The sequence below is a fragment of the Botryllus schlosseri genome, chromosome 5, assembly GCF_051294905.1.
Source record: "Botryllus schlosseri isolate E-star chromosome 5, Bs_hap1, whole genome shotgun sequence".
NCBI classification, from domain to species: Eukaryota; Metazoa; Chordata; class Ascidiacea; order Stolidobranchia; family Styelidae; genus Botryllus; species Botryllus schlosseri.
Window position 1 is genome coordinate 22,332,322 of NC_137240.1, and position 27,807 is coordinate 22,360,128.

The 27,807-nt window shown below is 39.6% G+C and overlaps 1 protein-coding gene and 1 long non-coding RNA gene across 2 annotated transcripts; both read right to left on the reverse strand.

Moving 5' to 3' along the window:
- Positions 1 to 699: 699 nt before the first annotated feature.
- Positions 700 to 3,292, reverse strand: LOC145439407 (uncharacterized). The gene is made up of 2 exons (XR_013915194.1): positions 3,157 to 3,292; positions 700 to 813 (listed from the first exon to the last, which is right to left on the reverse strand). It is a non-coding gene; the product is annotated as an uncharacterized LOC145439407 (long non-coding RNA).
- A 798-nt stretch (positions 3,293 to 4,090) lies between these two features.
- LOC145439406 (collectin-10-like) lies at positions 4,091 to 13,679 on the reverse strand. Its single transcript, XM_080316889.1, has 5 exons — positions 13,517 to 13,679; positions 13,358 to 13,447; positions 8,116 to 8,237; positions 5,861 to 6,026; positions 4,091 to 4,239 (listed from the first exon to the last, which is right to left on the reverse strand). Exons 1-5 carry the CDS (start codon positions 13,561 to 13,563, stop codon positions 4,194 to 4,196), a joined length of 471 nt encoding a protein of 156 aa, XP_080173015.1. The 5' UTR covers positions 13,564 to 13,679; the 3' UTR covers positions 4,091 to 4,193.
- Positions 13,680 to 27,807: the final 14,128 nt, after the last annotated feature.

The window sequence follows — 27,807 nt, forward strand, 5'->3', positions numbered from 1 at the left end:
ATTCGAAAACATCCCACAGCGGGCGTTAGTACTCGAGAGGTAGCGACAGGATCACATTCGTGACAGCGACATGATAATGTGCTAATCGGAAGAAATATATAGCGAAACCAATATGTGAACAAAGTGATTATTTTTTGCAAAGTGACTTATTTTGCAAATGAAACAGTCGAGAATGCTGCTACTTCACATATCAGTGTATCAATATGTCAAAGCGCTGGTAGCGGAGAATGTGAAGTGTCTCCCACGATGGAAGCAATTAAAAAACATAAATTATGTTTGCGAATATAGTGCTGAGTGCTGTCAAGTTTCAGCTTGCCTGAAATCACCAATGCCTCGAGAGGTATTCATAATAGATTGATCGGAATAAACGGCTGTTGATGGGCACTCCACTCATTTTGCTATGGTAACTATGTACTAATGTTTTATGCTACAGTTTGGGATACTCCAGGGATGAGCTTATAAGGAGCTGTCGTTTATTTTATCTAGCCTTAGTCTCTTTATTATTAACAAACTTTCTGTGAATGTCTCGCCCCCATTTTAGAGTATAGAATGTATTGTATGATCACACAGCTACACAGCCGTTGTTGATTCTCAACTGTTCAATTTCACCTACCGGTTATTTTGCTAAACAAAGACGTATATGAATAGGACTTTTTGTATCATTTGATTTCTAATATACTAGCTCTATTACAACAGACATACAGAAATACTCATATAATCATTAAAATTGCATCTTCACCGATAGCAAAAACAATTATTCAGTCGTCATGAAATATCACTTTCCGTATCACCATCAATTCTGATTTTCTGAGCCTGGAACGTAAATAAAGAGCATTATTATAATGCGAGCAAGTATAAATTATGTCTTCTTGATTGGAATTCAAGTAAATCAGCGATATGTTGGATGGTCGGAGTTAGAAGATTGGTATGGTTTCGTTCATGTATATCAACAGTGCGTCTCTCACGAGGGGTAGCTTAGCAGTGAGCACCTTGACCACCGTAGAATGCGTGAATGCAATACAGAATAAATGAAATTCGCACGTAGACACACGCATCTACGCACGTACTCATTGAAATTTACTCAAATTGACTATTGTGAATACATCAATATAGTTTCCTACTAAGTCACGATGAATATGTGACGTTGACTCGTTTGTTAAAAAAAATACTTCACCGACTTTGAAACGTGGACAGCCCGAGAAAACTTATAAATGGGCTAACTATCTACGTGGTAAAATCGCGATGTACTGCAAGGACACATATAAGATTCGATATGAAATACGTCAGTTGTTAGTGTCACTTCTGAAGCGACATCGTCTATCAAATATACCGAATCATTTCTCAATAATTTGATATTGTAGTTGTTCAAGTTGACGTGCAAAACAGGTGTGCTTTTTAACACAGTGGTTCTCAGTTGGGGTGGGCAAATTTGAGAATCGGAGTGGTTCGATTTGAACCGAGTGTTAGGCATCGAGTCGTGTCCAGTATTTGAGTAATGCTTTAAGACGTCACAGGAGTATGAATGTTGTGGAAAGTTCTAATAAGTAATATAGTTACCTTATATGCGTCAACAAATAATATAATATCAGTTCTATATCGCATTATCGAGTATTCGATACATTATGGACTCTACCTATTCCATTAAACTTTGCGACAATGTTGTGGGATGATCACTACTTCACAGATCTGTCATTTACACTAACGTGCATATCTTCGTAGTGCATGTTTCGTTTCGTATTGCTCACAGCCATCCACGGTGTATATTAGTATCGAAACTATAATTATCATTGGTAATTTAATTCATAGTGGCAAGGATCGTATAATTTAAGTACTTGAAAAAAAATATCGCTACTCGACTAGCATCATTAAAATTACTACCCGATTCCAATCCGAGAATATTGGAATCATTGTGCCTAGGGCTATAGTTTTGTTTCTTTTTTAACTTAAGGAACGGAAATATTTCAAAACTAATTTTGCCGGCCGGTGAACTTTCAAATATCAAAATCAACACAAAATCTAATTGCGAGTAAATATTGGAACGGTAAATTCAATGAGAAATCTGCTGATGTCGTTCTGATAACACACGAATTATATGTGGTTATTTTGTCATCGTAACAGTCGAACACTTTTTGATGTCATGCATTAAATACGACTTTCATCGATCATTTTTAATAAACTATTGCAATCAATTACACATACCGCTTACCATACGCAACCTACTCTCGTCATCGCAATTGTCCACCACCGTCGCTGAGTTCGTGATAAGTTGTAATAAGTTCGATTAGTTGCTGCTTGATTTGAATTTCCTGACGACCGTGGCTCACAAGGCCATAAATGGCGAAAAGCACCACTCATGTTTGTAATAATAATAATAATAATATGTGGTTATTTCGATGCTCCTTTATATAGGGAGGGTTACCATACCTCTTTTGGGAGGATTTGTCCACTTTTTTGCCTTTTTTGAAAGTGTCCACGGAGAATGCCCAAATCTCCTCCTTTTTGAGAATTTGTTTGTTTTTTGAGAATTTTGGTTACCACAAAGCTGGGAAAAATTTACCATTTCTTCAGAATTTGACTCCAGTATTGTAAGTCTGAAACATTTGTAAAAGTGTCGTCTTTTCAGATTCCCAATTTATGGTGATCCTATATAAAGGTGAAGATCTGGTGAAAACCACTAATTCGATTTTGATCGTTCTGTTTCATCTGAGAGAACTGCCACTTTCCTGTTTCCTAGCCTCTATTATAGGGCCAAATATCGCTAAATTGTTGTGTCGACAGCTGACTTTTTTTTAATGAGCCTTCTCAGCTTTCACATATAACTAGTCTAAAGACAAGGGTATTTTTAATCAGTTAGTTTACCCCGCTTGCATCGTAGTGGCGAGTGCTAAGTCTAAAGAAAGCATGAACTCAATATTTGACGATGCAGATAATACACGGTCTTAATTTCCCAATCCAATAAAGTTGGAAAATTCATTTTTGTTATAAACGGAAAAGAGCCAAGCTATTTGGCGGACTGACGGTACAAAGAACACGTACCGCTACCTGTCCGCAAACGACGTTTCTTTTTACTTCAACCTTTTGCATAATATGTTCGGATCATGAATATGGATCAAATACATGTATGACATTGTGTAGATATAGGCAATACATGTTTACCTTCAATGAAGGAATACCCTTCCATGTTTCTTGACTTGCCACAGACTTTGTTTGTCGCCTTACAGACATACATGCCGAAGTCTTCGGAATTTATATCTTTGAGCACGAGCGTTGAACGGCCGACTTCACGTTTTTGATGGCGAACGTAAATGTCGTCACGTTACCAAGTTACTTTGGGAATGGGAACCCCTGACGCAGAACAATCCACTGTCAAATCAACGCCGGACTCGACCTTTACTTGCTCCTAAGATATGTGTAAGTCATGAGGTGCAACTGCAAAATGATTTTTATTAATGTCCGGAAGAATATGAATGGTAGGCTTTACTGTTACATTAGATATCGCGCTAGTTTCACCGTGATCTTCGCTTTGTAAATAATGAAATGCACGGGTTTCTTCTTTCTATATACTTGTTCTTCAAATTGAGTAGAAATATGGGGCGATACTTAAATTTTTATGAATATGAATATCAACTCTGAGTACTTTGAACATCTTGGTAGGTTTTACGCAATGTATAAGCATGAAGACGGTGCCCATAGTTGGTAGGGCTGGAGCATAGACCGGAACTTTTTTACTTAGAATATGACATCCTTACCCTCTTCCACCCTCGAATCAGTAGATAAAGTGAAACGTTCATGGAAATAAACCACATGCGAATTACAAGTAGGCATAATTTCTTCATATAAGGGTTGGGTTTGATCTTTGAGTTTATAAGGTCCTGGTTGCTTCGTTTCAATCAATATTCATTACCATCCTATGAGTAGACAATTATTATCATCGGAGTGTTTTGGACCGGATCACGGTCATTTCCAGAATCCGGCTTAGGAGCCAGACCGGAGTCGGACCAGAGCTTTAAAACCAGGATCGAAGTATAGGACCAGAGAATTTGTCGACCCGCTCCGCACTAATCGGCGGGTATATCCATGATATATTCATGAAAATCGTACGTAAGTTTTACCTTCCTCATAAATAAATGGCATAGACTGCAGGCAATTGTCGATGCTGGAAACACCATTGTGAGATACACTGCTATACATTATTATCCAACTTCCTTATTATCGATCCAGAATCGCATCACAGCAGTTCTACAAATTACCAATAGTATCAAAAACATGACAAACTACATGGCACGTCCCTTTCGGGCTGGGTTGCTATGTGTGGCACATTGTAAGAATAATGATATTGATAATTAATCGAGGGCATGATATAGCAATATATATCCCTACCATGGGCGCTGTACAGCCGTGCTTTCGTTGCACTATTCTTTTGATTGCAATTATTCAAGACTACCGAGTTTCCTAACGATTTCTATAAGAATACTTCCAACACACAGCATTGTCAACGCCGTTGTTTAACGCATGGTCACTATTTTGCCGGAGTTAGGAACACGGACCTGTAAAGATCGGTTCGTAATTGTATGCAATAATTCGGGAAGTTTTTTCATTATATAGGAAAATTTGTGGGCAAGATATATTGATCTTTGTTTACTTGAAATGATGAGCTGGAATTTTGCTTTGACACTTTACGAAGAGCAAATATAGGTACACCGCATTTAGTATTCATCGATTACGGTATCTGGAATATTTTTCTCTGTCGATTATAGTATAGCGTTGTGTCAGCGGATTCCTGACTACATACAGACCATATTTCAACGAAATGGATAAATACCACATTCGAACGGAATTGGTTGTGACACTATGCTTGCTACCTCTTGAGCCGTAAGGTTTAACTGATTGCATCTGCTTTGACGACATTACCACGGTATCTGCGTTTCATTATATTATACTTCATTGCGTTTGTCTGGCTGCTTCCGGTCATTTTGATACCGAATAAGTCTTTTTCGTGTGTGTATGCTTGCGTTAGACTGATCACACTTCACAATATTTGCATTGCGAGCAAATGCATTCTCTAATTTTCGATCGAATATACGATTCTGTCGGGTTCTCTCTATAGTTAAGTTTTGGTCTTAACGTTGAAACTGAATCGATTGCGCCTACAGTAAGTCACATTTCCAGAACCAGATATAATTTTTCGTTATCATACTTGGTGAGAATTGTGAGAAATGAAGTTTCAATCCATTTTAAACATCATAAACTTGGTCATCGTGTCGTTCAATGTTACAGAAGATAATATTTATCTCGTTTTAGAATCGTGATATTGCGATAAAATTATCTGAAATTTAATAAAGTTACTGCTAAGCCCGCATATTTTTTTATTTGGAAATAGCAACGTTACGTTAAAGCCTCGGCGTGAATTTCACTCGGTAACACTTACTATGGAAGCTTGTGACGCGTAATTCGACGTATACTAGTAATGGCACCATCAACCCGGTTCGCAGTGGCGTGTACTTGATATATATATATATTTATATTTAGATATAAGTATGAGGACCAGAGCATTTATCTCAGCTTCCAATCGTATGAATGGCTATAAGGTACAGCTTATAAATAAATCGTTTATCAAGATTCTAAGGTTGCAACTTTGAAGTTCCGTGCTTCGAAAGAAGCAGATATAACCATGAAATAAAGTGTTATTCACCTTGTGGTATAGAAACAACCATTTGCAATGGCCTTTTTCAAATTTGTTCCTCACTTCCACACGACGTTATTGCGTCTGTGATATCATTATAGAACTTTCGAGGAGATGAGAAGATGTCATGTCATCAATTTTTTCTCAGTCCATTGCTCATTAAAACTATTGACTTACATATTAAGGTTCGCGATCAATGATTTAAAATCATTCCCGTTCTTCAGTGAAGCAAGTCTGGATCTCCTTTCCTCACAGAATTGTTTCGCTTGAAAGTAGGAGCTTGCACTGTTTCCAGTGTAAATTGTGAATTCGCTGTTTTCATAGGCAACAGACCTGTCACTAGCTTAATAGAATAAGAATATAAATTGATATTGATATGCTAGTGATTGTAATTATTAGACCGGCAAAACGTATTTTATAACTAGGAAAAATTGAACAAGTTTAAAAGGAGAAATTTCGGAGAAAAATGACATGACAATGTATCGTATAATTATGGGTAAACAAAATCGCAGGGAATATTGAATTACAAGTAACCATTACTTGCCATCCCCGGACGTGGGGTGAAGAATAGGGAAGCGAGTTTTGCAGTTGGTTAAACACTGCAACCGATGGAGGTGGATTCGAACCCCGGATCTCGCCGGAGGTGGGGTGAAGCATGGGGAAGCGAGTTGTGCAGTCGGTTAAACACTGACACCGATCGAGGTTGATTCGAACCCCGGTTTGGACCAACTTCTGCGAGTCGAAGGTTTATCTGGGCTCCTCGCCGCTCACCTCAATACTGTACGATAAAGCTGAGACCCATGAGCAAACTGAACTTTGTGTCCGGAAGCCCAAGGCCTGAAAGGCGATAAGCACCATTGAGATGTGCCAATTAAGACAATACAATAATGAAGGATGTTGGCCTGATGTAAAATGGCTATTGTAGTCGAAAACATCATGAATATGAAACACAATAACAACAAAGTCAACAACAACAAATGCGAACAGCAGAAGGAAATGATGCGACCTGTATAAAAACACCAACTTGCAATCATGTGATCCCCACATATAAAATCTGTTTCTGGTATGATTGGACGATTCCAATATATTTCGGCTATACCGACTATCTTGATGGAGATCAAGAAATAAAGTATGCAACAAGGTAACACATTTTTGGTAGCAGCCACCGTATAAGAACTGCTAATGAAAGGACTTCCAAAGTAATATGCACCATGGCACACATGCAATATCCGTCATCGCGCGTCATTGTTTCCTAACCCTCTGTGACACAACATAGTTGCACGTGCGCTATGGTGCATATTTTTAAAATATTTTAGCTGCAGTCCGGAAGCGGTGACTTTCCGAAAAGAATGACTTCAATAGCTTAACTTCAAGTTGAGACAACATAATGTTCAGAGCGGTTTCCGTTCGGATTCCAAAATAATATGCGCCATGGTACACATGCAATACCCGTCATCGCGCGTCATTGTTTCTTAACCCTTTGTGACACAACATAGTTGCACGAGTGCTATGGTGCATATTTTGAAACTAGTTTAGCAGCAGTTCAGAAACGATGACTTTCCGAAAGGAATGGCTTCAGTAGCTTAACTTCAAGTGGAGACAACATGATGTTCAGAGGGGTTTCCGTTCGTCAGTCACAATGTGATTATCTGGAGTCGTGTAATAGAACGAAATGTATATGTTGTAGTTTGGTTCTAGCAATAAATCATGTGGCTTGAACGAATACATGTACGTCTGGTGTCACGCACTGTTGTCCAAGGGACCGCCCAGTCATTTCGTGTGTTTGCGCCGAATAATAAGAGGGGAGATTGTTTACAAGTAACCGAACCCGATCAGTACTTGGATTGTGACTGTGGTGGTGATCCGTCGTGTACAATGGCATTCGGGGTTGGAGTTCAAACAGCGAAGCCCCGTCATTCTGAAATGTCAATTCTGGATGTAATATTTATAAGCGCATATGTAATTATGAAACCGGTACCACGCTGTTGCGCATAAGTCACATTGATTTGTACGAAACATTCGTCAGGAGGTTTTCGCTTTGCGTTAAAATCATATTTTAATTCTTTTGCGACATTTTTTGATGCACAGCTCATTATGTGCACCAATAATCTGATGTGATGTAGTGGATCTGTATTGTGAGATATCTTTCTGACTAGCGAGAATTTGGGGTGTCACGAAAGCTTACAGATTACCGTAGGTGTTATTCCGGTAAGTAAAGGTTAAGAATCACTGGGCTACGTATATCACAGGCCCATACACAACTAGGCCTATCCTATACATTGCAGTACAGACTTGTTGTCCTTTATTCCGGTTGTGATCATTACAGTCTTTTTTTGCGTAGAATAGGTGGATAGGCTTTGAGAAACCGTTCAGTTTGTGAACCTTTTCACAAAGATTGACAATCTCTGGTATAGAATAAATTATTTACTCACGTATTTGGCAAACATATCCAAGTCGATGACAACAAGGTATGTCATTCCATTTGCCTTTATCCCCGGCATTCATCATCATACAATCTTCTTGTCCTTGGTAGTCATTCGGCTCTCCCGTAAACCTGAAGTTACCCAAAACTATTCATTAGAAGTCAGCTAATGCATATCGACGATAATTGACTGGTAATCGCCAGCAGTGGAATCATGACAATAATATGTTTGGGATAATGTTTCGCGAACCTGGTGACAGAGCGCATCGCAAGAAAATTCAACGACGTCCAGATGTTGGGTTATTTATTCTGCCGTACCACGTTGTACATTTAACACTCCAGTCATATCTAAATCTGAATCGTATGAAAAATAGGTATCCTATCGCCTATACACCTCAGACTTCTATGAGTACGATGTCTTCCAGGTAAATGTCGTTTAGATTGATTCATGTTGTGATTGAAGATATTCCAATTAATGAATCCGACCCCTGTAGGTAAATTGTAATTCAAACGCCGCACTAACTGGTCTGATGCGACATCAAAGAGAGAACTGACTCGGTTTGATCGTAGTCAACAGGTCTTCTGAACGGGAACAGTTATGGACGTTTTTCAATTACTAGTCATGAGTAGGCTGATCGCCTAGAGCAGCGGTTTTCAACCTTTTTTGACACGCGTCCCCCTTGGCGATGGTCAAAAAAATCGCGCCCTCCTGACCCCCCCCCTCTTACATTTAACGTCATGTCAAAAAGATCACATCATCTAATACAGAGGTGACAACCTTCCTGCTCATCATGGCCGCATTTCGATTACTTATGTAGCCTAAGGCCGCATTCCAGGGCATAGTCGCAATGGACGATCTGGAAGCAAAATATCTATGGTAAACTGTCCATATCCATTCCCGGTAAACTCCGGACTATTCTACTTTTCACAACGGCCTATTGTACGCACCGAAATCGCGAGTGGCAATGTTATAGTTGCTGAGAGTGCATATTGTCGCGCTTTTTTCAGAGCCGCGAATGAATTGTTATTTCTTGAGGATTCCCATTCCTGCTCCAATTAAGAAGGGCGCTACTGCATCAAAATCGAAAAATGAAGTCTTGTTGAATTGCGCGGAGCGCGAAGAAAATTTCAAGATAAAATAAAATCTCTCGAAAATTCGGGAGTGAAATCGTAATTGCAATTTGCATGTCTACGGCTGCCAACACATACTAATTGAATTAGGCGTCGACGGCCGCGCAAATTCCCTTCTACGGCCGCATGCGGCCGTACGGGCTGCCCCCCCCCTGATCTAATAGTATACATAAGGTATATCTTAAACCAATTTTGAATCCGCAGTCCAGTTGTTTAGTTTTTTACATTGCTGACAAATCTCCCCAAACTTGTTTGAGAATAACAAAAAAAACATTGAAAAGGACACCAATTAATTTCAAGGTAGGTTGCACTGAGACTAATCCTGATGCTGGGAGTGACTACTGAGAGCACGGCGTCGTTCTGTACTGCCATGCTAAATTTGATCAGTTTTGGAAATGAATAAATATTGTGTTGATTTATAGCCAAATTGAGGGCGAAACTGGGCAACCTATATTGCATCTAAGTCTGCCTTAGGCAGTGCAGTTCGTCAGCTATCAACAACAGCTACCAAGCGCACAGAGATTTAGGCTACTGTCAAAGCTATAAAGTAATGAATGACGTGCACGTAGGAATTTCTCTAAATCTTCAAAGGATATCAAAAATTTGCTCAAATGAAGTTGAAGTCAGCCTATACTCCGTTGAGCGCGACTGCTGGAGTTTGAGTTTGGCAAGCTTTCTAGAATACGAATTAAGTTTAATCTTCAATAATCGTCTCTTCAGAATGGTTGTGAAACACATGTTTAGTCACAATTTATACAGACATTGCCAAAATTGACAAAATTTCTCGCCCCGCCCTGAGAGCCCCCTACGCCTCCCAAGGGGGGCGTGCCCCCCAGGTTGAGAACCCTTGGCCTAGAGCAGTGGTTCTAAAACTGGGGTCCGCGAAACGATATTTTAGGACGTGAAGCACATTCCAAAAAATTCAAATGATCCAGAAAAAACAATTACATAATTATTTCAGGAAACTTATTTTTTAAACCACTCGACATTATATCGTTAATAAACATAAAATATAGTATTTTGGTGCAGATTTACTCACTATTTTAAATTTTCGGTGTACAGAAAACCTACTTTCACTGGTCATGATATTCGTTGGGATTCATTCTGCCCGAAGCGGCGTAAATTAAACCTCATTTCATCTCTCGTTAATCGCGCCTTGCGCCTCTGCTCACCGGAAAAACTGTCACGCGAATTGGATGATATCCACTTGATTCTCTCCAAAAATGGCTATCCGGACCACATATTAAAATGCTCCATCTCTAGGGTATTGAAAAAATCGGATACAGCCCCAAAATATGGCCCAGAAAAATGCCCGGCATTTTTACACCTACCTTGGCTAGGTAACGTGTCTAGCCGATTTGAAAAGCTTCTTAAATCGGCTGTTCACCGTTGCTATTACAGCGTTAACACGCATGTGTACACGACGAAACCCTTGTTACCCAACTCTCGAAAAGATGTACTTCCTGCCTTTGATGCAAGTAATGTTGTTTACCAATACAAGTGCCACTGTGATAGTAGGTATGTAGGACGTACATCTCAAAGATTGTTTGAGCGTATTAAGCAGCATATCCCAAAATTGATTCGGTCAAAAACATGCGCAAATGATCGCACGGAGCTCGCACGTCAGTGCAAATTGGCTGCAAAAAACAGACTGCTATGATGATTATCAAGCATATGCTTCGTCAATCGGTCAGCATCTGAGCGAAAACCTTGCCTGTGCACAGCACTATGATGACAATATGTTCACTGTCATTGCGCGTGGTAGGTCTGTGTTTCATTTAAAAGTGTTGGAGTCTTCTATTATTCAGTTGAGCAAACCTATTTTATGCAGACAGAAAGATTTCCTCTATAACCTACAAATTTCTCATTAGTGCGTGTTGTTCCGTGCGTGTATTTGTTTATTTACAAATTGCGCTGCTACTATAGTACCGTATGTCCGTATACTTCGTAGTTTGTTATTGTTGCCATTGATACAATGCGAATTTCATGGTCTGTGATTTTGATTGTTGCGTCATACTTTGCCTTTTTGGTTTTGCTTTTAAATCTGTTGAAATCCCTTCAGTGTGCCGATAACTCTTGAAAAGAGGCACCCGAAAAGTCTTCGAGTTTAATAAATATACTGCTACAATGGATGTTGTATTGAAGGATGTATATGTATAAATGTAAAGGTGGCTATAGGTATAGGTAAAGGTGGTTAACATACAACCTTTATTTTTAGTCAACCAACCACAAACTCGGTAAAAATTTACCATTTTTCGGATTTTACTCCAGTATTGTAAGTCTGAAAATTTCGAAAAAGTGTCCTCTTTTCAGATTCCCAAATTATGGTAACCCTAGTAAAGGGGGTATGAAGGATTCGTTTCCCAGTCACGAGGCCAAGACCAACGTTTTAGTGGGTGGAATGTGAATTTAAGCAGGTTGAATGTGATTCATGACGATATTATAGTGGCGTTCTCAAAAACATAGCGCAGCGGGTCGCAAAAATCGGATTTCTTCCCAATCAACACCACGAAATCAAACGTTTTGTTTTGTGTTGATTCCTAAGAAATAGTGAGTCATAGTATATTGCCACGGGGCCGTTTCGTGAATTCTTTGAACAATTTTAGCACCACTAGCCTAGAGAAATAGAAAACATACGACGCCAATTCCACAACAGAACTTGTAGCGTAGATCAAGTGTCAACAAAACCTTCAAGATCGTAGATATGAGAATACCTAAGATAGTAGAATGCATAATATAAGATGCATATATGTTCACCGATAAATGTTACCGGACGAAATTGAACTCGCCGATGCAGCACTATCACTTCCTTAGACTTTTTCGTATGACTTGACTTGACTCGAGTCACTTTGCAAAAATGACTTGACTTGACTAAGCGCTTCACAGATGTGATTTGACTCGTGACTCGGGGCAAAATTTACGAGTCAATTTCTAGTCGCCAAGTAAACGGTGTCGATTAAATCACCATATATTATGTATGTTCACGATACGCCGGTGTCACTTGTAAAAGCAGCCAGTCATTCACAGATTGCACCTTTCCGTGATCCTCCATTGTTGCATGACAAATAAATTGACCGCATACGGAACGATCACTTCTTACGTTGTCGTAGTAGTAGAATATGCTAATTGCAATGTATCTCTGTTTCTTAGACGGCTCAGTGCTTAAATTGCGCAGTACTGACCTTTACCAACCCTCTTGTATAATTTAAATCGAACGAATGAAGTTAATGCGTTTCTATTCTCACGGATGTCTAGGTGGGTAGTGTATTGTAGGGATGGTTGAATTTATTGCATTTCAACCGCGGGCCACTATGCATGGCGCTGGTATCATAAATAAGTAACACTAAACTTTGTACCAGCGATACGATACGAATACGATTTCGAAACCTAACATTTCCTGGGTACGCCATTGCATATGATGTACCAAGAATAGTCAGAATTCAACTACTGATCATGCCTAATTGCCTGCAGCCAATGATGGCCAAGACAGGTGTATCATCACGAATCATCCGTATGACCTGATTGGGAGTCTTGATCGCCGGGGGACCCCTAAGATGGGCTCTAAAAACGCCAGTTATGAACAGCTGATATTGACTATCTTAATTTGAAAATTTTCCGTCTCAGGTGACATCACAAATTCTTGTACTGCGCGGTGTACTGGTGTTAGCGCCGGAAAGCAAAGCAAAGTGAAACTTCTTCGTTCAGTTGGACGTTGTTTTGTTTTTCCTTAGCCAGCTTGACGTGAAGTTAGTCACGACTAGGTTTGTTTGCTGATACCAATGAAATAATCAATTTTTACAATATCTGCAATGTTCGAGGCATAGATATATATGCCCTGGTCCTCTTGTCAGGTCCCGTTTGATCAACCAGGATCCCAAAATATTTTTAAATATTTCGTACTCTCTACCCGCAATTTTTTCTGATTTCTTTTCCAAAGGCATTGCGAACAATTGTGTCACTCCGACGCAATCCGTTCCGTCGTTGTAAATACTTTAAATTTTTTCGATGTGGGAATCCTTAGTTTCGAACGCGATGATGTGCATTTTCAAATACTTGAAAGAGTTTTATTCTTCAAACACTCTCGACATGAAAATAGAGGAATTGTATTAGGGGCAACTTACCAGTTGGACCATTCTTGTCTATGCCCGTCGTTCCATTCATAACTACCCTCCCCAAACATATCACCTCCGCCGATCGAAACACGGCGTCCGCTTAAGAAGAAAATGACTCTACTGTTTCTGAAATTATATTTTAATGTCTACACTATACAGAATACTAACTATGAAACTTTGGCCACCGCATCGTTGAGATTTTTGTGCTTAGGCATCACCAATTCTCCACCCTTCTGACTGCAGCTCACTGAAGCAGCGAATGGTATTACGAGGTCATGTTGATTGTCATAATACTTAAGGATGGTGTCTCCAAATTTCGCCGTGTTCTCTAGTCCTGGCAAATGTACGGCGAATGTACAGGTCTCCAATAATTTGTGAACTTGAATTCTCACCTGCTAAAGCCAACGTCAGTACAGAACATAACAACAGAACAGATTTAATTGGTGAGTACTGCATTTTATGGAACGTAGGCCTACCTGTTAAGAATGTTGTAATAATGTAACAGCTACTTATTGTTACGACTTCGGTAATTGGAGCTCCCAGATAGTGATGCGTATTAAAACAGTCATTGTGCAATATTTCAACACGAAGATATCGGCCTATAACTTCAACTGACTCAAGTTGTTTTTCAGCAACTAGAACAGTGGTTCCCAACGTGGGCGATATCGCCCACCAGGGGGCGATTTGGCAGTCTAGGGGGCGAAAATAACGAAGGGGGCGATAGGGCGGCGAAAACGGACGAAGGGGGCGAAAGCAACGAAGGGGGCGATGGCGCGTTAAAACGGCTATATTGGAGTCGGGACCGTAACTACCACATACCAAACTCCCCAATTGGGGGTGGGGGCCCGAACTCGAGGGGGGCCCAAAATTATCTCGTGAATTAACAATAATTATAGAGTAATCTTTCAGAAATTCATGCAACTTTTTCAGAATTTTTCGCTCTGCGGGTGATTTAATGATATCATCTATCTTGATTTTGGGGTACCCGTCAAAACAAAAATACGCATGATTTATGAAAATGGGAGACTTCGGCGTCGGTCATTACTGCACCACGACGCACCAACACATATGGAGTTAGAGGCCATATAACATGCGACTCCGAGAAGTGTGCCACAATGACCAGCAGCGAGAAGGCCTTGGCCGAAAAGCAATGCCCTTGTGCTGACAGGAAACTTCGATATACATATATGTTTAATTGTCCATAGGCGCCTCAATGGCTGGCGTGGAATGTTCCTGTCCTGACAACCTTAACCCTCCAGGACAAATGCCATCTCGCAAGGAAAAAATTATTTGCCAGTACAGAAATACCAATTTGAAATCATGTGCGTCTTTTAGTTTGGTACGTTTTGACGATTTCCATATATTCTGACATAGCAGATATAGGAGGTCACGAAATAGCATCATGTAACGAAGTCAATATAACAACGACTCCACCCGAAGATTTTCAATTGTTACTTAGGGGTCCTACCTTTTCCAATACATCCCCCTCAGCTCCCCCGGTAAATCTGATTACGCGAGCAGAAAGAGGATAAAAAATTGATAGCGATATATATGCAATTCCCGACCATATTGACCGATTCAAACATGAGTTACATAAATTTCTCGTGCTTTGCGCGTTTAGGCGAAATACGGTGACTCACCAAACAGTACATGAAATAGGGTATAGCTGATATGTAGCGACAAAAGGCCCACTGGCTGAGGGGAGTCTGCGGTTTGGTTTATCACCCTATGGGGCCAAAGACCAATGTTTGGGGGGCTGAGGAAGTGCTGTTTTAGTTTTCCAATATTTGGGGGGCGATGATCGGTGTGGAGCTTCAAAAGGGGGCGATGAGCCGAAAAAGGTTGGGAACCACTGATATTGACCGTAAGCCGTATGTGTCGTGTGACAGTCTCCAGCCTCAAGGCCAAAATCTCCTGTGCTCTACCGGCACCGAATTTCCGAGGCTGCTATCCGTAGTTCTTTGGAATTATGTTTTGGATTCAATATGACATGTCCAATCTATGAGATAACAATTGCGTATGTGTCCGAACTCGTTGACCTTTCCAGTTAGGCTTAGGCAATCTCTCGAGTTAGAGTCATTTCCATTTCTGCAGATAATTAGTCAGGTGAAGTGCGAACATGAACCGTGCCGAATCTTTGTTCCGTACGCCGTTCACGCATTTACCACACTTCAAGTCACAGCTCACCGGCAGACCTCTCGCGGCACATACGATAAAATCACCGTTGTCGGGAAGTTCGTGTTACCGTAGTCCGTACCACCAAGTTACTTGCTTACGTTGGAAAACGCCATTGTGATGCCATCTTGATAAAAAGTCGCTTGCAGCCCTTGCCCCACCACCCGATATTGTCACGAGCCGCCACTGGTGTATGGATATTGTATACGGACCTTGTAGGAATGTAGGTAATAGTAGCTGATTCCAGTGTTGACATTTGGCATATTAGAATGCAAAATATTGGAATTTCGGCATACATTCATGTTGGTTAACAGAAGTTAGCGTTTCTTCAACTATAACAATTAGCACATTAGATCTATAACAAGTGTTGTTTACTCGTGTACCTAACCAAGGATTAGATTAGAGGCTGTTATAAATAAATTTAGTGTTAGCACATTCGTGTCTTACGTTCAATGAATATTTATCTTGCATCACATCGATTTATTAAGTCACTGTCTACTGACCAGAGCAATAGCCTGTTTGTAATGCGAACTCCACAAGTTATGCTTAGACACGCTTTCCTGTTCTTGGACTGATGATCTCAGGCATAGTCTAGATCTGTGGTTCTCAACCTTCTTGGCTTCGCGGACCCCTTTTGACCGTCATGGACCCTCGCGGACCCCCTCAAGTTTTAGTTTAATTTTAGCTCTATTATGGTGCAACCTTCATCTGTCTTGTGCAAATATGAACTGTAGGCTTGTGATAAACAACAAAATCATGACTTTTCTTGAAAATAACATCGTACTATTTATGTAGAAATTGGTAGACTTCTATTATTTCAAAGCTAATTTTGCTGCTGTATTTCTTGAAGTACATGGTCGTGTCTTGAAAATCCGCGTCCTCGTTTTGATATGAATGAATAGGGCCGAAAACCATTTCCACATGTATATAGATGGAGGCTAATGCAGTATTAACGCATAACGCTTCCGACGATACTTTTGGTGTGATCGCAACATTTATGGCACCAAAATGAAAAAAAAAACATATATTTTATGAACATACAACGTCCAGCATTTAGCGCAGGGACGGGCAACATGCGGACCGCGGGTCGGATCCCGCCCGCAACGGCATTTTGATCGTCCGCAGAGAGTTCCTACCGTCAAAGTGAAAGCCTAATCTAACAGTATAGACACATTTTATGCGCCAAATAATGGAACCATGTTTTCCAAACTGAGAAAGACTGTCATGAAACGACTTGTTCTGTTCGGGTTTACAATATATTTACGAGCAAGCATTTTTGACCATGAACAGTTGAACATTAACAAGACAAGGCTGCATACCAATATAACTGGTGATACAAAGTTCAAGGTTGGAGCGTAATGCTTTGATAGCAACGAAACACTGCTTGTTCATCAAAAAACAGCTTTGTAGATAGGACATCCGCAATAAGAATGCGCCAAATCTGATAGTCGAGCTTCAAAAGCAGCATCGTCCGATTTATGACGACTGTCAGGCGACAATATTCGGGTTCATTTCAATATGAATATACTATTCAATTGTATATTGAAGTTCTGTACCTCCAAGAAGCTGTTCAAATAGTGGTTATGTCTATCGCAGGATAAAATGGATTTCGCGGCGAGGTTTTAATCCCTGCATTGGTACAAATTAGGGAAATACTTCGGAAATTTTTATTTCAAACGATTGTTCACTAATTTGATGAGACTGACAACTTCAAATCGAGAAGACATAACGAAGTCCCCCTGATTGACCTTACTATCTCCATATTTCTATTTTGTCAACAAACCCTAACAAAACGTCGCTAAACAGAAATATGTTTGTATCGGCAAGTTATTGGAAAATTGGCAATGAAAATGAATTTCCACACTACGATAGTTCATGTCATGATGATATGAGTCATGAGGTTTTAGCAGTTGTGGTACGAAACTGCCTCATGCTTTCTCAAATTATTAAATAAAATAAAAATTACGTTATCAGCCATTCTAAAAATTTAGAGGTCTCGCGGACCCCCTGAAATTGCTTCGTGGACCCCTAGGGGTCCGCGGACCCCCGGTTGAGAACCACTGGTCTAGATCGTAAACGCATAGCCCTATATATAACATATTGGTGATTTCACTAAGCTTGCTGGTCCATAGGAAAAGTTTGCCTGGCTCGTGTTCGTACCGCCTTTGTACTACAAACTTTGTAATACTCCGAACTCTACCTGTTTAGCTTGAGCAGATGAGCGGTGAGCACCCACTGCAGAGCAAAATCAAATCTACCAAGCCGTATGTCTTACGATATTCCTTATGCAGCCTAATTTACGCTTGATTAGACTGTTGAACCTTATTACTCTTTATGTATAAGGATATGTGGGATAGTAAAGATAATTTGGCATTATTTCAGTTAGGTTTTCCAATATTGTCCGATTGACCTAAGAGCCATCCCGCAGTTGGCTACCCGGGCCTATATAACTGTGTGTTAATCATGAATCTTATGAGAGTAATAATTATTCAAGACGGTGAAAGTGTTGGCTTTGACAACCCAAGCATGCCGAACGTTTTTATTGAAAGATATGTTGATTTGGGTACTGCATAGATAAGAAGTGAATGAACCCTAAGCTTATCCATAAACAACAGTCATCAATTACTCGGATTGTGTGGGTTTGTATAGCAATGCATTCCTGATTTTGACTCCCACCGTACCATCCAATCGTCTCACATTATGGTTACCATATTTTGGAATCGGGAAAGGAGGACACTATTTCAAAATTTTCAAACACAGAATACCAGTGGAAAATCCTGAAAACTGGTAAATTTTTACTACTTCGTAGTCGGTTGACCAAAATAAAAAAAGGTCAACTTTCGCTCAGCCGCCGGAGCGTCACTTCGGTGCTGATTTATGGTATCTCAGTCAAATTTTGCTATAAATTAGACCAAAATTCCCAAAAAAGAGGACAAAATCTCAAAAAGGATGACATTTAGGCGTCCTCTGAGGACATTTTCAAAAACCCGAAAAAAGGGACAAATCCTCCTAAAGGAGGACGTATGGTAACCATATCTAACATACCCTAGTACGCGAAGCATCTTTTCGAATGTTGTCACAAAAATGAACCAAAGGTGCTAGTCGCAACATTGATGCTACGATTCAAGTGCGGCTTAACTATTTTGTGCGTTCTAAATGCAAACACATTGAAATCGCGATGACGTAACATGTGGATTTAGTGGCAAAGTGATATTGTTGCGAGTGAATATTGTTGTTGGGTTCGCCCTTTAAGCTTCCAAGGAAATTACTGCTCGACACCCCCGGAAAATGCAACGCACTTCTTAAGGACAACGGGAGTGCGATATCTGTGATTTTTTTACTGCAGTGATTTTAGTGCTTGATTAGTCAATGATACGATACGCTGAATGCAAAATACTGAAGCTCTGTACCTCCGAGAAGCTCTTCGAATACAAAAGTGATAATTTTCTTCATTTTTTTTTCGAGTAGTAAATTTCGGCTGACTGGTGCGAATGAAATTATTTTTCAAACAAAAGTGCGAATGGAGCTCAAAAAGGTTGAAAAGCACTGACCTAAGGGTTTAAAATTCTATATCGATGCGATTGTTACCAGTCCGTCCGGTGTCGATCAAGTTTACTGGAATATAGAATGTTCTCCTTCAAACCAATCGACCAAATTCAGAATTTGTACCACTGAGAATCTGGCGTTCCATCAATATTTGACGACTAAATTCAACGCCGTGCACTGTACAAGTGCACAATATACCCTGTCAGTCATCAATTTAAATTATATGCATGCTCACAACTGACATTGCGCCACGATTCAACAAGACGGGTGTGTGAAGGAGGCAAGAATGAGTACACAAAACTGATCATGACAAACTGGAAAGCGCGCTTCCAATTACCCTCGTATATCTAACACCACGAAGCTTGGACATCGAATTGACTAGCTCTCATCTCGACGATTTTATGCGGACTCTAATGGCGCAACTCATGGAGTAAACGATCATGAGCTGGAAATAATTTCCATTATCTCATAGGCATACACAACATCACACTGTTGGGGCGAGATAGCGTAGTGGTATAAGCCACAGCTGCAACACCAATGGGTTGCGGGTTCGAGTCCGACCGAGGTCGACTCCAGTATTCCTACCTAAGTGTTGAAAGTGATGAAATCGCCATCTTATCCGTACAAGCAGTGTCTTATAAAAAGCCTAGAAGTGGACGATTACTGGAAATTTATGTGAGTAGTATGTAGAAGCTCCTTAAGGGCCCGCCATTGAGATTACGCCACGTGTCCAGCCACGCCCATATTCAAATTTGAATAATACCGCCATTTCTTCAATTTTTTTTTTTAATTTTTTTTTTTTCAATTTTATTCGCCATTCAGAAATCGCTGCAGCATGTAAACATTCCCTACCCTAGATTCGAACTGAGAACCTTCTGCCTTGTAGATCAGAACTGTAACCACTACACTATCGCGCGGACCTGAATTCCTCGTCTTTATTGTAGGTGTTAAATGCTATCAGCTGTCAAATAAGATAGAGCACAAACATTGAGCACACATTTGTAATATCTTACCCATCACCATTTATTAGATGGAATATCTACATGATAATAAATGCGATAATGTTTTTCCTCGGCCTTGGTAAAAGGCTCTGCTTTCATTTCAGGTCTCAAGAAAACCGAAAGGTTAGCTTTTTTCCGTGGCTAGACGGATTTCCGCATTTGTCTCGACTTTCGGCAATGCGCGTGATCGATAATGATCAAAAGAAGCTGTCATTGCTTCGTCATCAGAAACAGGCTCGGTTTTAATTCCCGCTGTTGGAAAGATTGATACGCCAACGCTCAAATCTTCAGATTTCGCGCTTTCGACTTTACTCAGCTTGTACAAACGAGCATATTCAACTAGCAGTGATGCTATATCGATACAGTGCAGTATGTATAGCTGGATGCTAACCAATTCACATTTAACAATGCGACCCGCGCACAATTATGTAACCCGATTTTCGTTGAATATTGACGACCCCGACAAATCGAATGAGCTCTTTTCCATAGACATCTATCAGACAGTTGTCAGTCCAATGGGTACGAACTTGAGATTCCGTGGGGTTAAATTCCAAATCAAATAAGATCAGAGTATCTCTCCTCGCTTTCAGCATTTGGACTGATGCGTCCGGCCTATGTCGCAACACTACAATATGTGGCCACACAAACCTGTATACACGTACAGTTGTTACTTGTAGTGCCATCGTCGCTCGCCAATGCGATTAACTCCCAACAGCTGACACATAGGGCTTCAATCTAATACCAGCATAACTTTTACAGGTCGAGAATAAGGGTAATTTAATTGCAACTTAAACGCCTGCGGCGACTATAATTCGAAGATTGTTTCGGCTCGAGGGTCGGATGAAACATATGAATCCATTCGCGTGGCGCGCTATGGCTAATTTAGGATGATGAGCCAAAACACGTAGGCGAGTGCATGTAGATAATAACTATATATTTAGAACAAATGAAGTATTGATTTCATGATAACGTACTCGCGTCATAAACATTCACCTGGAATCTGGTTACAGATTTGCTGATGGTACTTGCTGACAGCATCATAACCACATGACCTTTACTCACCCATCAGCTAATGTCTTACTATGTTACTAAAACATGCTTTCTGCATGCTCTTTTGTGAAGACAAACGTAATTAACTGATGTCCAAAATATTTTATTAATTCAGCTACTTTATGTGGCAGCTCATAATTTGATATCAGCAACGACTTCATTACATTATGAGTCTTACATTTTACGTTACTCCCTACGTCCAAAGAGAAATACGGTTTGCTTGATTCTTTACTGAAAAAAAAGCGTTTATATTCAACTCGTTGCATTTTAAATTGCTTGGAGTCGTGACGGAAGTTATAAACGAGTTATGCCTACTGCCCAGTGAACCTGTAGAGGCGCGATCTACTTAACACGCACATGGATCGCTTATTCCCAGTAAATCGCTAAAAGTAATAAACGTGCTAGAGTTGTCAACCGAAAATCACATTTATGATACGAAATAAGTTATTGCCATTTTAAATTTATGGGATGTTTATAAACTGCCTTTGAAATGCGTTGGCCCCGAAGTCGGGTCATTGCACCAGCAATAAAAGAAAGTATTATAGTAAGTTTAATCAGGTCGATAAAATTATTATATTTTTTGAATACATTTCATCAATATCTTGATGCTATCGTGAGCCGCTAAAATGTTGTCTGCGTGCGATCCGCTGACCGTAGTTTGCTCATCCCCGGTTTCCAGCATAATCTTTCGAGTAAGTACTGTTGGTAGGCAAAACCTATCAGAATATACTTTGATAAAGGCAGGAGTAAGTCGTTACCGAGTACCTTTCGTCAGCAACTTCTTCAGTAACAAAAAATGGCTGATCAATCGAGACCTATCGAAATAAATGAACAGCATGCGATATGAATAGGACATAAGCTACGATGTCCGATAATTCCTTTCAATTAAAGTAGAAGTATCGCTATTTCCGACGAAGTAAAACGTTACTCGACATTGCGCTGTTGATAGTGGTGAGTAATGATATTCGTTTTCTTTCGATAATATCAAACATGCGGACTCATGTCGAAGGGTAATTTTTAGAACTCTAATATCGCATAGCGGAACTTTGTAAAATTTTTGATTTATTTGGCTATGTTTTCCTTACGATAGCCATTCAGCATCGCGAAAATTCATTGTGCAATTTAGAATAAACTGCTATCTTTCATGAAAGCCGTTGAAAAAGCACTTTTCAAAATTTCACTTTCATGACATAGTAAATTTATACTCAAGTACAAGAAGAAGCGATTGCGCTGTTGATCGTAGTGAGTAATGATATTCTTTACTTTCGATAATATCCAACATGCGGGCTGATGCCGTTGGATAATTTTTAGAGCTCTAATATCGCACAGCGGAACTTTGCTAAATTTTTCGATTTATTTAGCTATGTTTCCTTTGCGATAGCCATCCAGCATCGCGAAAATTCACTGTACAATTTAGAATAAACTTCTACCTTTCATCAAGGCCGTTGAAAAAGTACTTTTTAAAATTCGACTATCATAGCATAGTAAATTTCTACTCAAGTACAAGAAGTAGCGATTTTACGGTGATTAGAAAATAAGTATTATGGGTCCAGTTTTACCTAAAACCTGAAAAGGCAGTCTAAATCACAACACGTTATCTGATACCTTCCGAATGACGAGATCGAATAACCCTGAAAAATGAATAATAGCTTGCTATACATGAATAATAGATTGCTATACATAAAATTTTGCTCTGACATCGGCCATAGTGATCATTTAGAATTGGATAGTCAAGAAGTCGAAATTTCTTCGATGCGCCTAGTGCACTAATTCGAGTGCTGAAATCCGTATCGACTATGTTTGTTATAATTAGGGCAAGTTTTACAACTTTTGCAACTTTTTTTCACAGCTTCCGGCAGCTTCCTAAATACTCGTAAGATATGTAGAATGCTGTTTTAAGCTGTTTGAAGGAATCTTATAGCGCAACTTTTTGCAACTTTTGTCCATTTTTTTTTCATGCAACTCTTTGCAACATATTGCAGCTTTTTCGATTTTTCATGAAAATATTTTCGGTTTTGGTGAAATACACGGCCAAATTCGACTGAAACACCGTAAATCAGCACCGAAGTACGGGTATTTCGGGAGCGGACCGATAAATTGATTTTTTGTTAGTCAACCGAGCAAAATGTGGTCTTTTAGTGCAACTTTTGTCAAAAATAAATAAATAAATGCAACTTTCCGCGGATTTAACTGCAACAAAAACTTGCCCTAGTTATAATGATTCGAGTCGAGTAGTCAAATTTAATTTGCGAGCACTGAAATTACAGTAATATAGTTATATGACCGATACGAAATTTGGTTGACATTTCCCTGGAATAGTAATCAATCCGAAACATTATCACGCAAGGTTTGAGCAGGGATATATAGAACTCCGGGATGGCTGACTTCTTTTTGGCCTTTACCCAAGTAGGTCCAGAAAGTTACCTGCAATCTACCTCGAAATATCCGCTTTTCTGCAAGCTAGCGATACAGCTGTTGCTAGAATAATGAATCTCAACGTTTTGCAGAATAGTTAGTAAGCTAGACATTCTTCCCATATCTCAACCTTACTGCTGTAGAGCCAACCAAGTAAAGTATGCCACTGCTGTATAGCCGACCAAGAAATCTATGACAACTCTAAACTTCAGTAAATCATGAAAGTGTTTAATTTCTACACATCATATAATCTGCATCAGGCCATAAATAACAGAGTGAATAACGAATAAAATCACCGTCATCTACCTATTTACAAGCCATTGTCGGAAACCGTGCAGCTGGGAAGGAGGGGGGGGTAATAGGATTGATTAAATCAACCGTTTCAATTCGCGTTAATCCACAATTACCATGGAGTAGGGTTGCATTTAAAACAAACATGTTCAAAACAAGGCCCTTGTGTAAAACATACTTTTATTGTTTTCAAGCCATGACGTCAAGAATATTCAATTGTGACGTCATATTGGATTGACGTTGACAATTGAAAATATAGTGTAAATATAGCTCTTTTGACGAAATATCTGTACTATTGCTGTTGAACCTACTATTTTGAGGGTTCCAGCCATCCCATATCGATATTAGTCGGCTGTATCGGGTGGTATTCGTTCTTAGGCTCATACAACATGTTTTTGGAAAGTATTTACACAATTATGGCATAATTTTACAACTTGAAAAGAATTTTTTTTAAAGGCCTTTGTTTAAAACACTGTTTAAATCATGTGTTAAACAAAGTGTTTTAAAACACCGTTTGTTTGAAATGCAACCCTACCATGGAGCATTCCCAATAACGAAAAGATAGCATGGCCTGTAAGGACTCGAAATTGTGATAGCAGCATTGACATCTTCTACCTCACTCAATGGAAGTTGATCAAGAAATCAACACACCATTGATACTTCTCTTCAGGTTCAAATGTAGCCTCGGGGAGTAGAAGTTCGGTACATATAATTATCAATTTGAGAAGCATTCGGTTGACTCAGTTGCTGAGTTCAGCTGATATTTTGTTCACCTAGAAATAGTTTCACGACCGCAGTGAAGAAATTACCACCATTGGTTTAACGGTACATCTCGAATGGGACTTCTGAAGCATTTCATGCCATTTATCAGTTAAGAAATATTCAGTATCATTGTCTTGAAGATAGTCCGATAGAACGATAGATGATTCCATCTTAAAAGACATTTCGGTGAGGAGGCACGAGATCCAAATATTCAGATTGTGGCCATCTTTGCCAAGATTTCAATGGGATGTGCCCAGTATAACATATCAGGATATCCACTGTTGACGTGATGCAAATACTGGAACATCGCCTTTGTTTTTCTGGAATCTGCAACAAAAATAAACAAATGATGTATTTAGAGACACAAATTAACCTTAGGAATATATATAGATGCATGCAGAGTTGGTCAGTAGTGAAGAACTTCTACATCATTGCAGTACTCAAGTAGGTGTTGCCTATTTTCGAAGATACATCTTGTAATTTTGAAGTAGCCATCTCCAAAGTTAAGTACATTGCAGGCATTTCACTTTCTACTGCTACTTGAAGAAGTTTAAGTACCAGTATGCCCCGGGAATACGACTGTTACTTGAGTAGCAATGCTGACTACTTTAACCACATCAGGATTATTGTAAATCCCTCATTTAATACCGTATCACTAGAATCAGCCAAACTTATCTTAGACCGACTGAGGAGAGGTTCATACTTTATTGCGATTATTTGACGAAACCTTGCAAATTGAAAGCAATCTTCAGAGTTTTCTCTTCCTTCATCGTATAGGCCTATAGGCTATGAGTGTTTATATGGTAAAGACAGCCCATATCTCAGGGTCGTATCCTGTCCTGACGATTGTGTTGGCTTATCCATTTAAGAGAATGGGCATCTTCAAGGCTTCAGTAAAAGCAAATGGTCAACAAATGTTGTGGCCATATTCTGGGACTCAGCCGTTGGCAGTTCACAACAGTGCACTTCTGTTGAAGTATAATTCCAGTATTGTAGCATTAAGGTGCCGTTCATTAACAAACAGATGCCTGCCTTGTTTTATCAGACATGTAACTGATGAATAGTATCTGTAAAAAGAGATTGGATTCAACAGTTGTTATAACAGTTGTTATCGACACTTACAACTGCAACGACCTTGACATGTTATGTTTGTATTAGATTCAAATGTTTGGTTATCCATAATTGAAATGACTCTTTAATCTTGCATACCGGTAGTGTACTCAGTAGCTCCAATTCTTACTAGGAATAATCCAGCAATGATCTGGAATAAGCCTGCAATACCATCACAACCTGCATATTCACATATTAATCTACAGCACAAGATCTTAACGGACGAAGTCTCTCCTAACGGTCACCTTCATAGCCGAAACGGCACAGTGTAAATGTACACTTGTACTTGTACAATGTACAACCTTGGATGGTGACATACAATATATCGCATAACATACCGGTAAGTAATGAAAAACATACCGCAAGGCGTAATCAAAATCCTACTGCTGATATCAATGTTAACGTTGGAAATTTTTCTACATTCTGTTATCTTCTCACGATTATCAACGCAGAAAAACATGTTACATAAGTTACTACAGAAGCAGAGATATTCCGAAGACGAGCAAATGACCGTACCGGTATACCGGTAAATTTCTGCTGAAGGAATAGGGCCAATACCGCAAAGTTTCAGACTACCTGAACATCTCATAACCTGGTTAACCTATAGCTTTATGAAAATAACATAAACATCGATATTATATGCCTCTACCGCTCTCAAAGACTTAAAATTACACACCGATGAAGCGGCTGACCAGTACGTGCATCAAAACTGAATGCGCGAATCTGGACCTACTTAGGTAACACCGCGATGACGCAATTGACGCAGTCAGCCATCCCGGAGTTCTATATATCCCTGGGTTTGAGAAACAGCCAAATATCATTAAAGCGGTATGTATTGTGAAACAGGCAATATTTTCTTTGCGGTGACCAGCGAATATGTTCTAATTGATAATATCAACCCCATCATCAGTCTCTCATGAAAATGAATGAGCAAATTCTTGGATCCTACTTTTCAACGTCGCTTGGATCTCTGAATGTGCTCTGACTCGCTGTTATCTTCAAACCATGGAATTATCACGAGTATTAGCATCGATCACTGAAGAAAAGGATGAAATTATATCCGGAGCATATTCCTTGGCAAGGAATTTTATCATGTACCAACTCGACGGGGCAAGCGTTAAGGCGAATACGAAAGCGGAGAGAACCTTACGACGAGTTGGTGATGAAATGTTCGAGCGACATCGAACCGTCGTAAACGCCCTCTCTAAACGTCTAAGATACAGTCTTGTTGAAGTCGATGAAAAATATGAAGAATATTCTATGGATGAGCGGATGTTCCTGGTGATAGCTGATGAAATTTTTAAAGATGCCCGAAAGAATTGGGGTCGGATTGTCTCTCTGTTCGTGCTCGGTAGCATTCTTGCTCATAAAAACGAGGATGAGCATCACGGGGAAAATATAGAAGGTATCATACAGTCAGTCGGGAATTACATTGGTAGTAGAAGACGAAAGTGGATAAGGGAAAATGGAGGATGAGTAAGTGATTTTACATGCCCTGATGGGGATTTAGGAAATATCATTTAGCTCAAGGTACTGTGTATCTGCTCTCCATAGCCCATATCATCTATCGATACTGAAACTTAGCTCGCACTTCACAATTCCGTTTTCAATTTACATTTTCTCATAAGGCCCAGTAATTTACAATCCAAGCGCTCCGAACTTTCAATTACCTAGCAAGTACGGTACTTTCTTCTGATAGATTAGGAAGACTTACATTTGTTTGTTTGTTTGTTTCAAAACAGTTTTGTAGGATTTTTTGATAACGCAGCTTTCGATGATAATAAAGTTTGGAAGAGGCTCATGCTTGCTGGAATTGGACTAACGTCTATTGCAATGGCATTAACAAGATGATGGATACTCCTTTGTCATATATCATGTAATATTTTTTAATAATATATATTCTTAGCCGTTTAATTACATCAATTTTACTATAGGATGGATGCAGTTTCTTCTGAGATTACATGAAAGATTGATCCATGAAAACCGTCTTTATCTGGAACATTTTCATTTTTCAAATTTATCCGTCTATACGTCGGGGAATTGTTAGGTCACCTAGAAAACAGGTCAAATTTGATCAAATTCCGACCAAAGTGGCGACAGGGAGTTATG

Bases quoted from the DNA above. Each gene is read 5' to 3' on its own strand.
- LOC145439406 (XM_080316889.1), bottom strand. From the start codon at position 13,563: ATGCCTAAGCACAAAAATCTCAACGATGCGGTGGCCAAAGTTTCATA. The intron at 13,448-13,516 runs GTTAGTATTCTG...TTTCTTCTTAAG, and splicing joins GCGGTGGCCAAAGTTTCATA to CGGACGCCGTGTTTCGATCG. The intron at 4,240-5,860 runs GTAAGTCAATAG...GGTAATTTGTAG, and splicing joins TTGATCGCGAACCTTAATAT to AACTGCTGTGATGCGATTCT.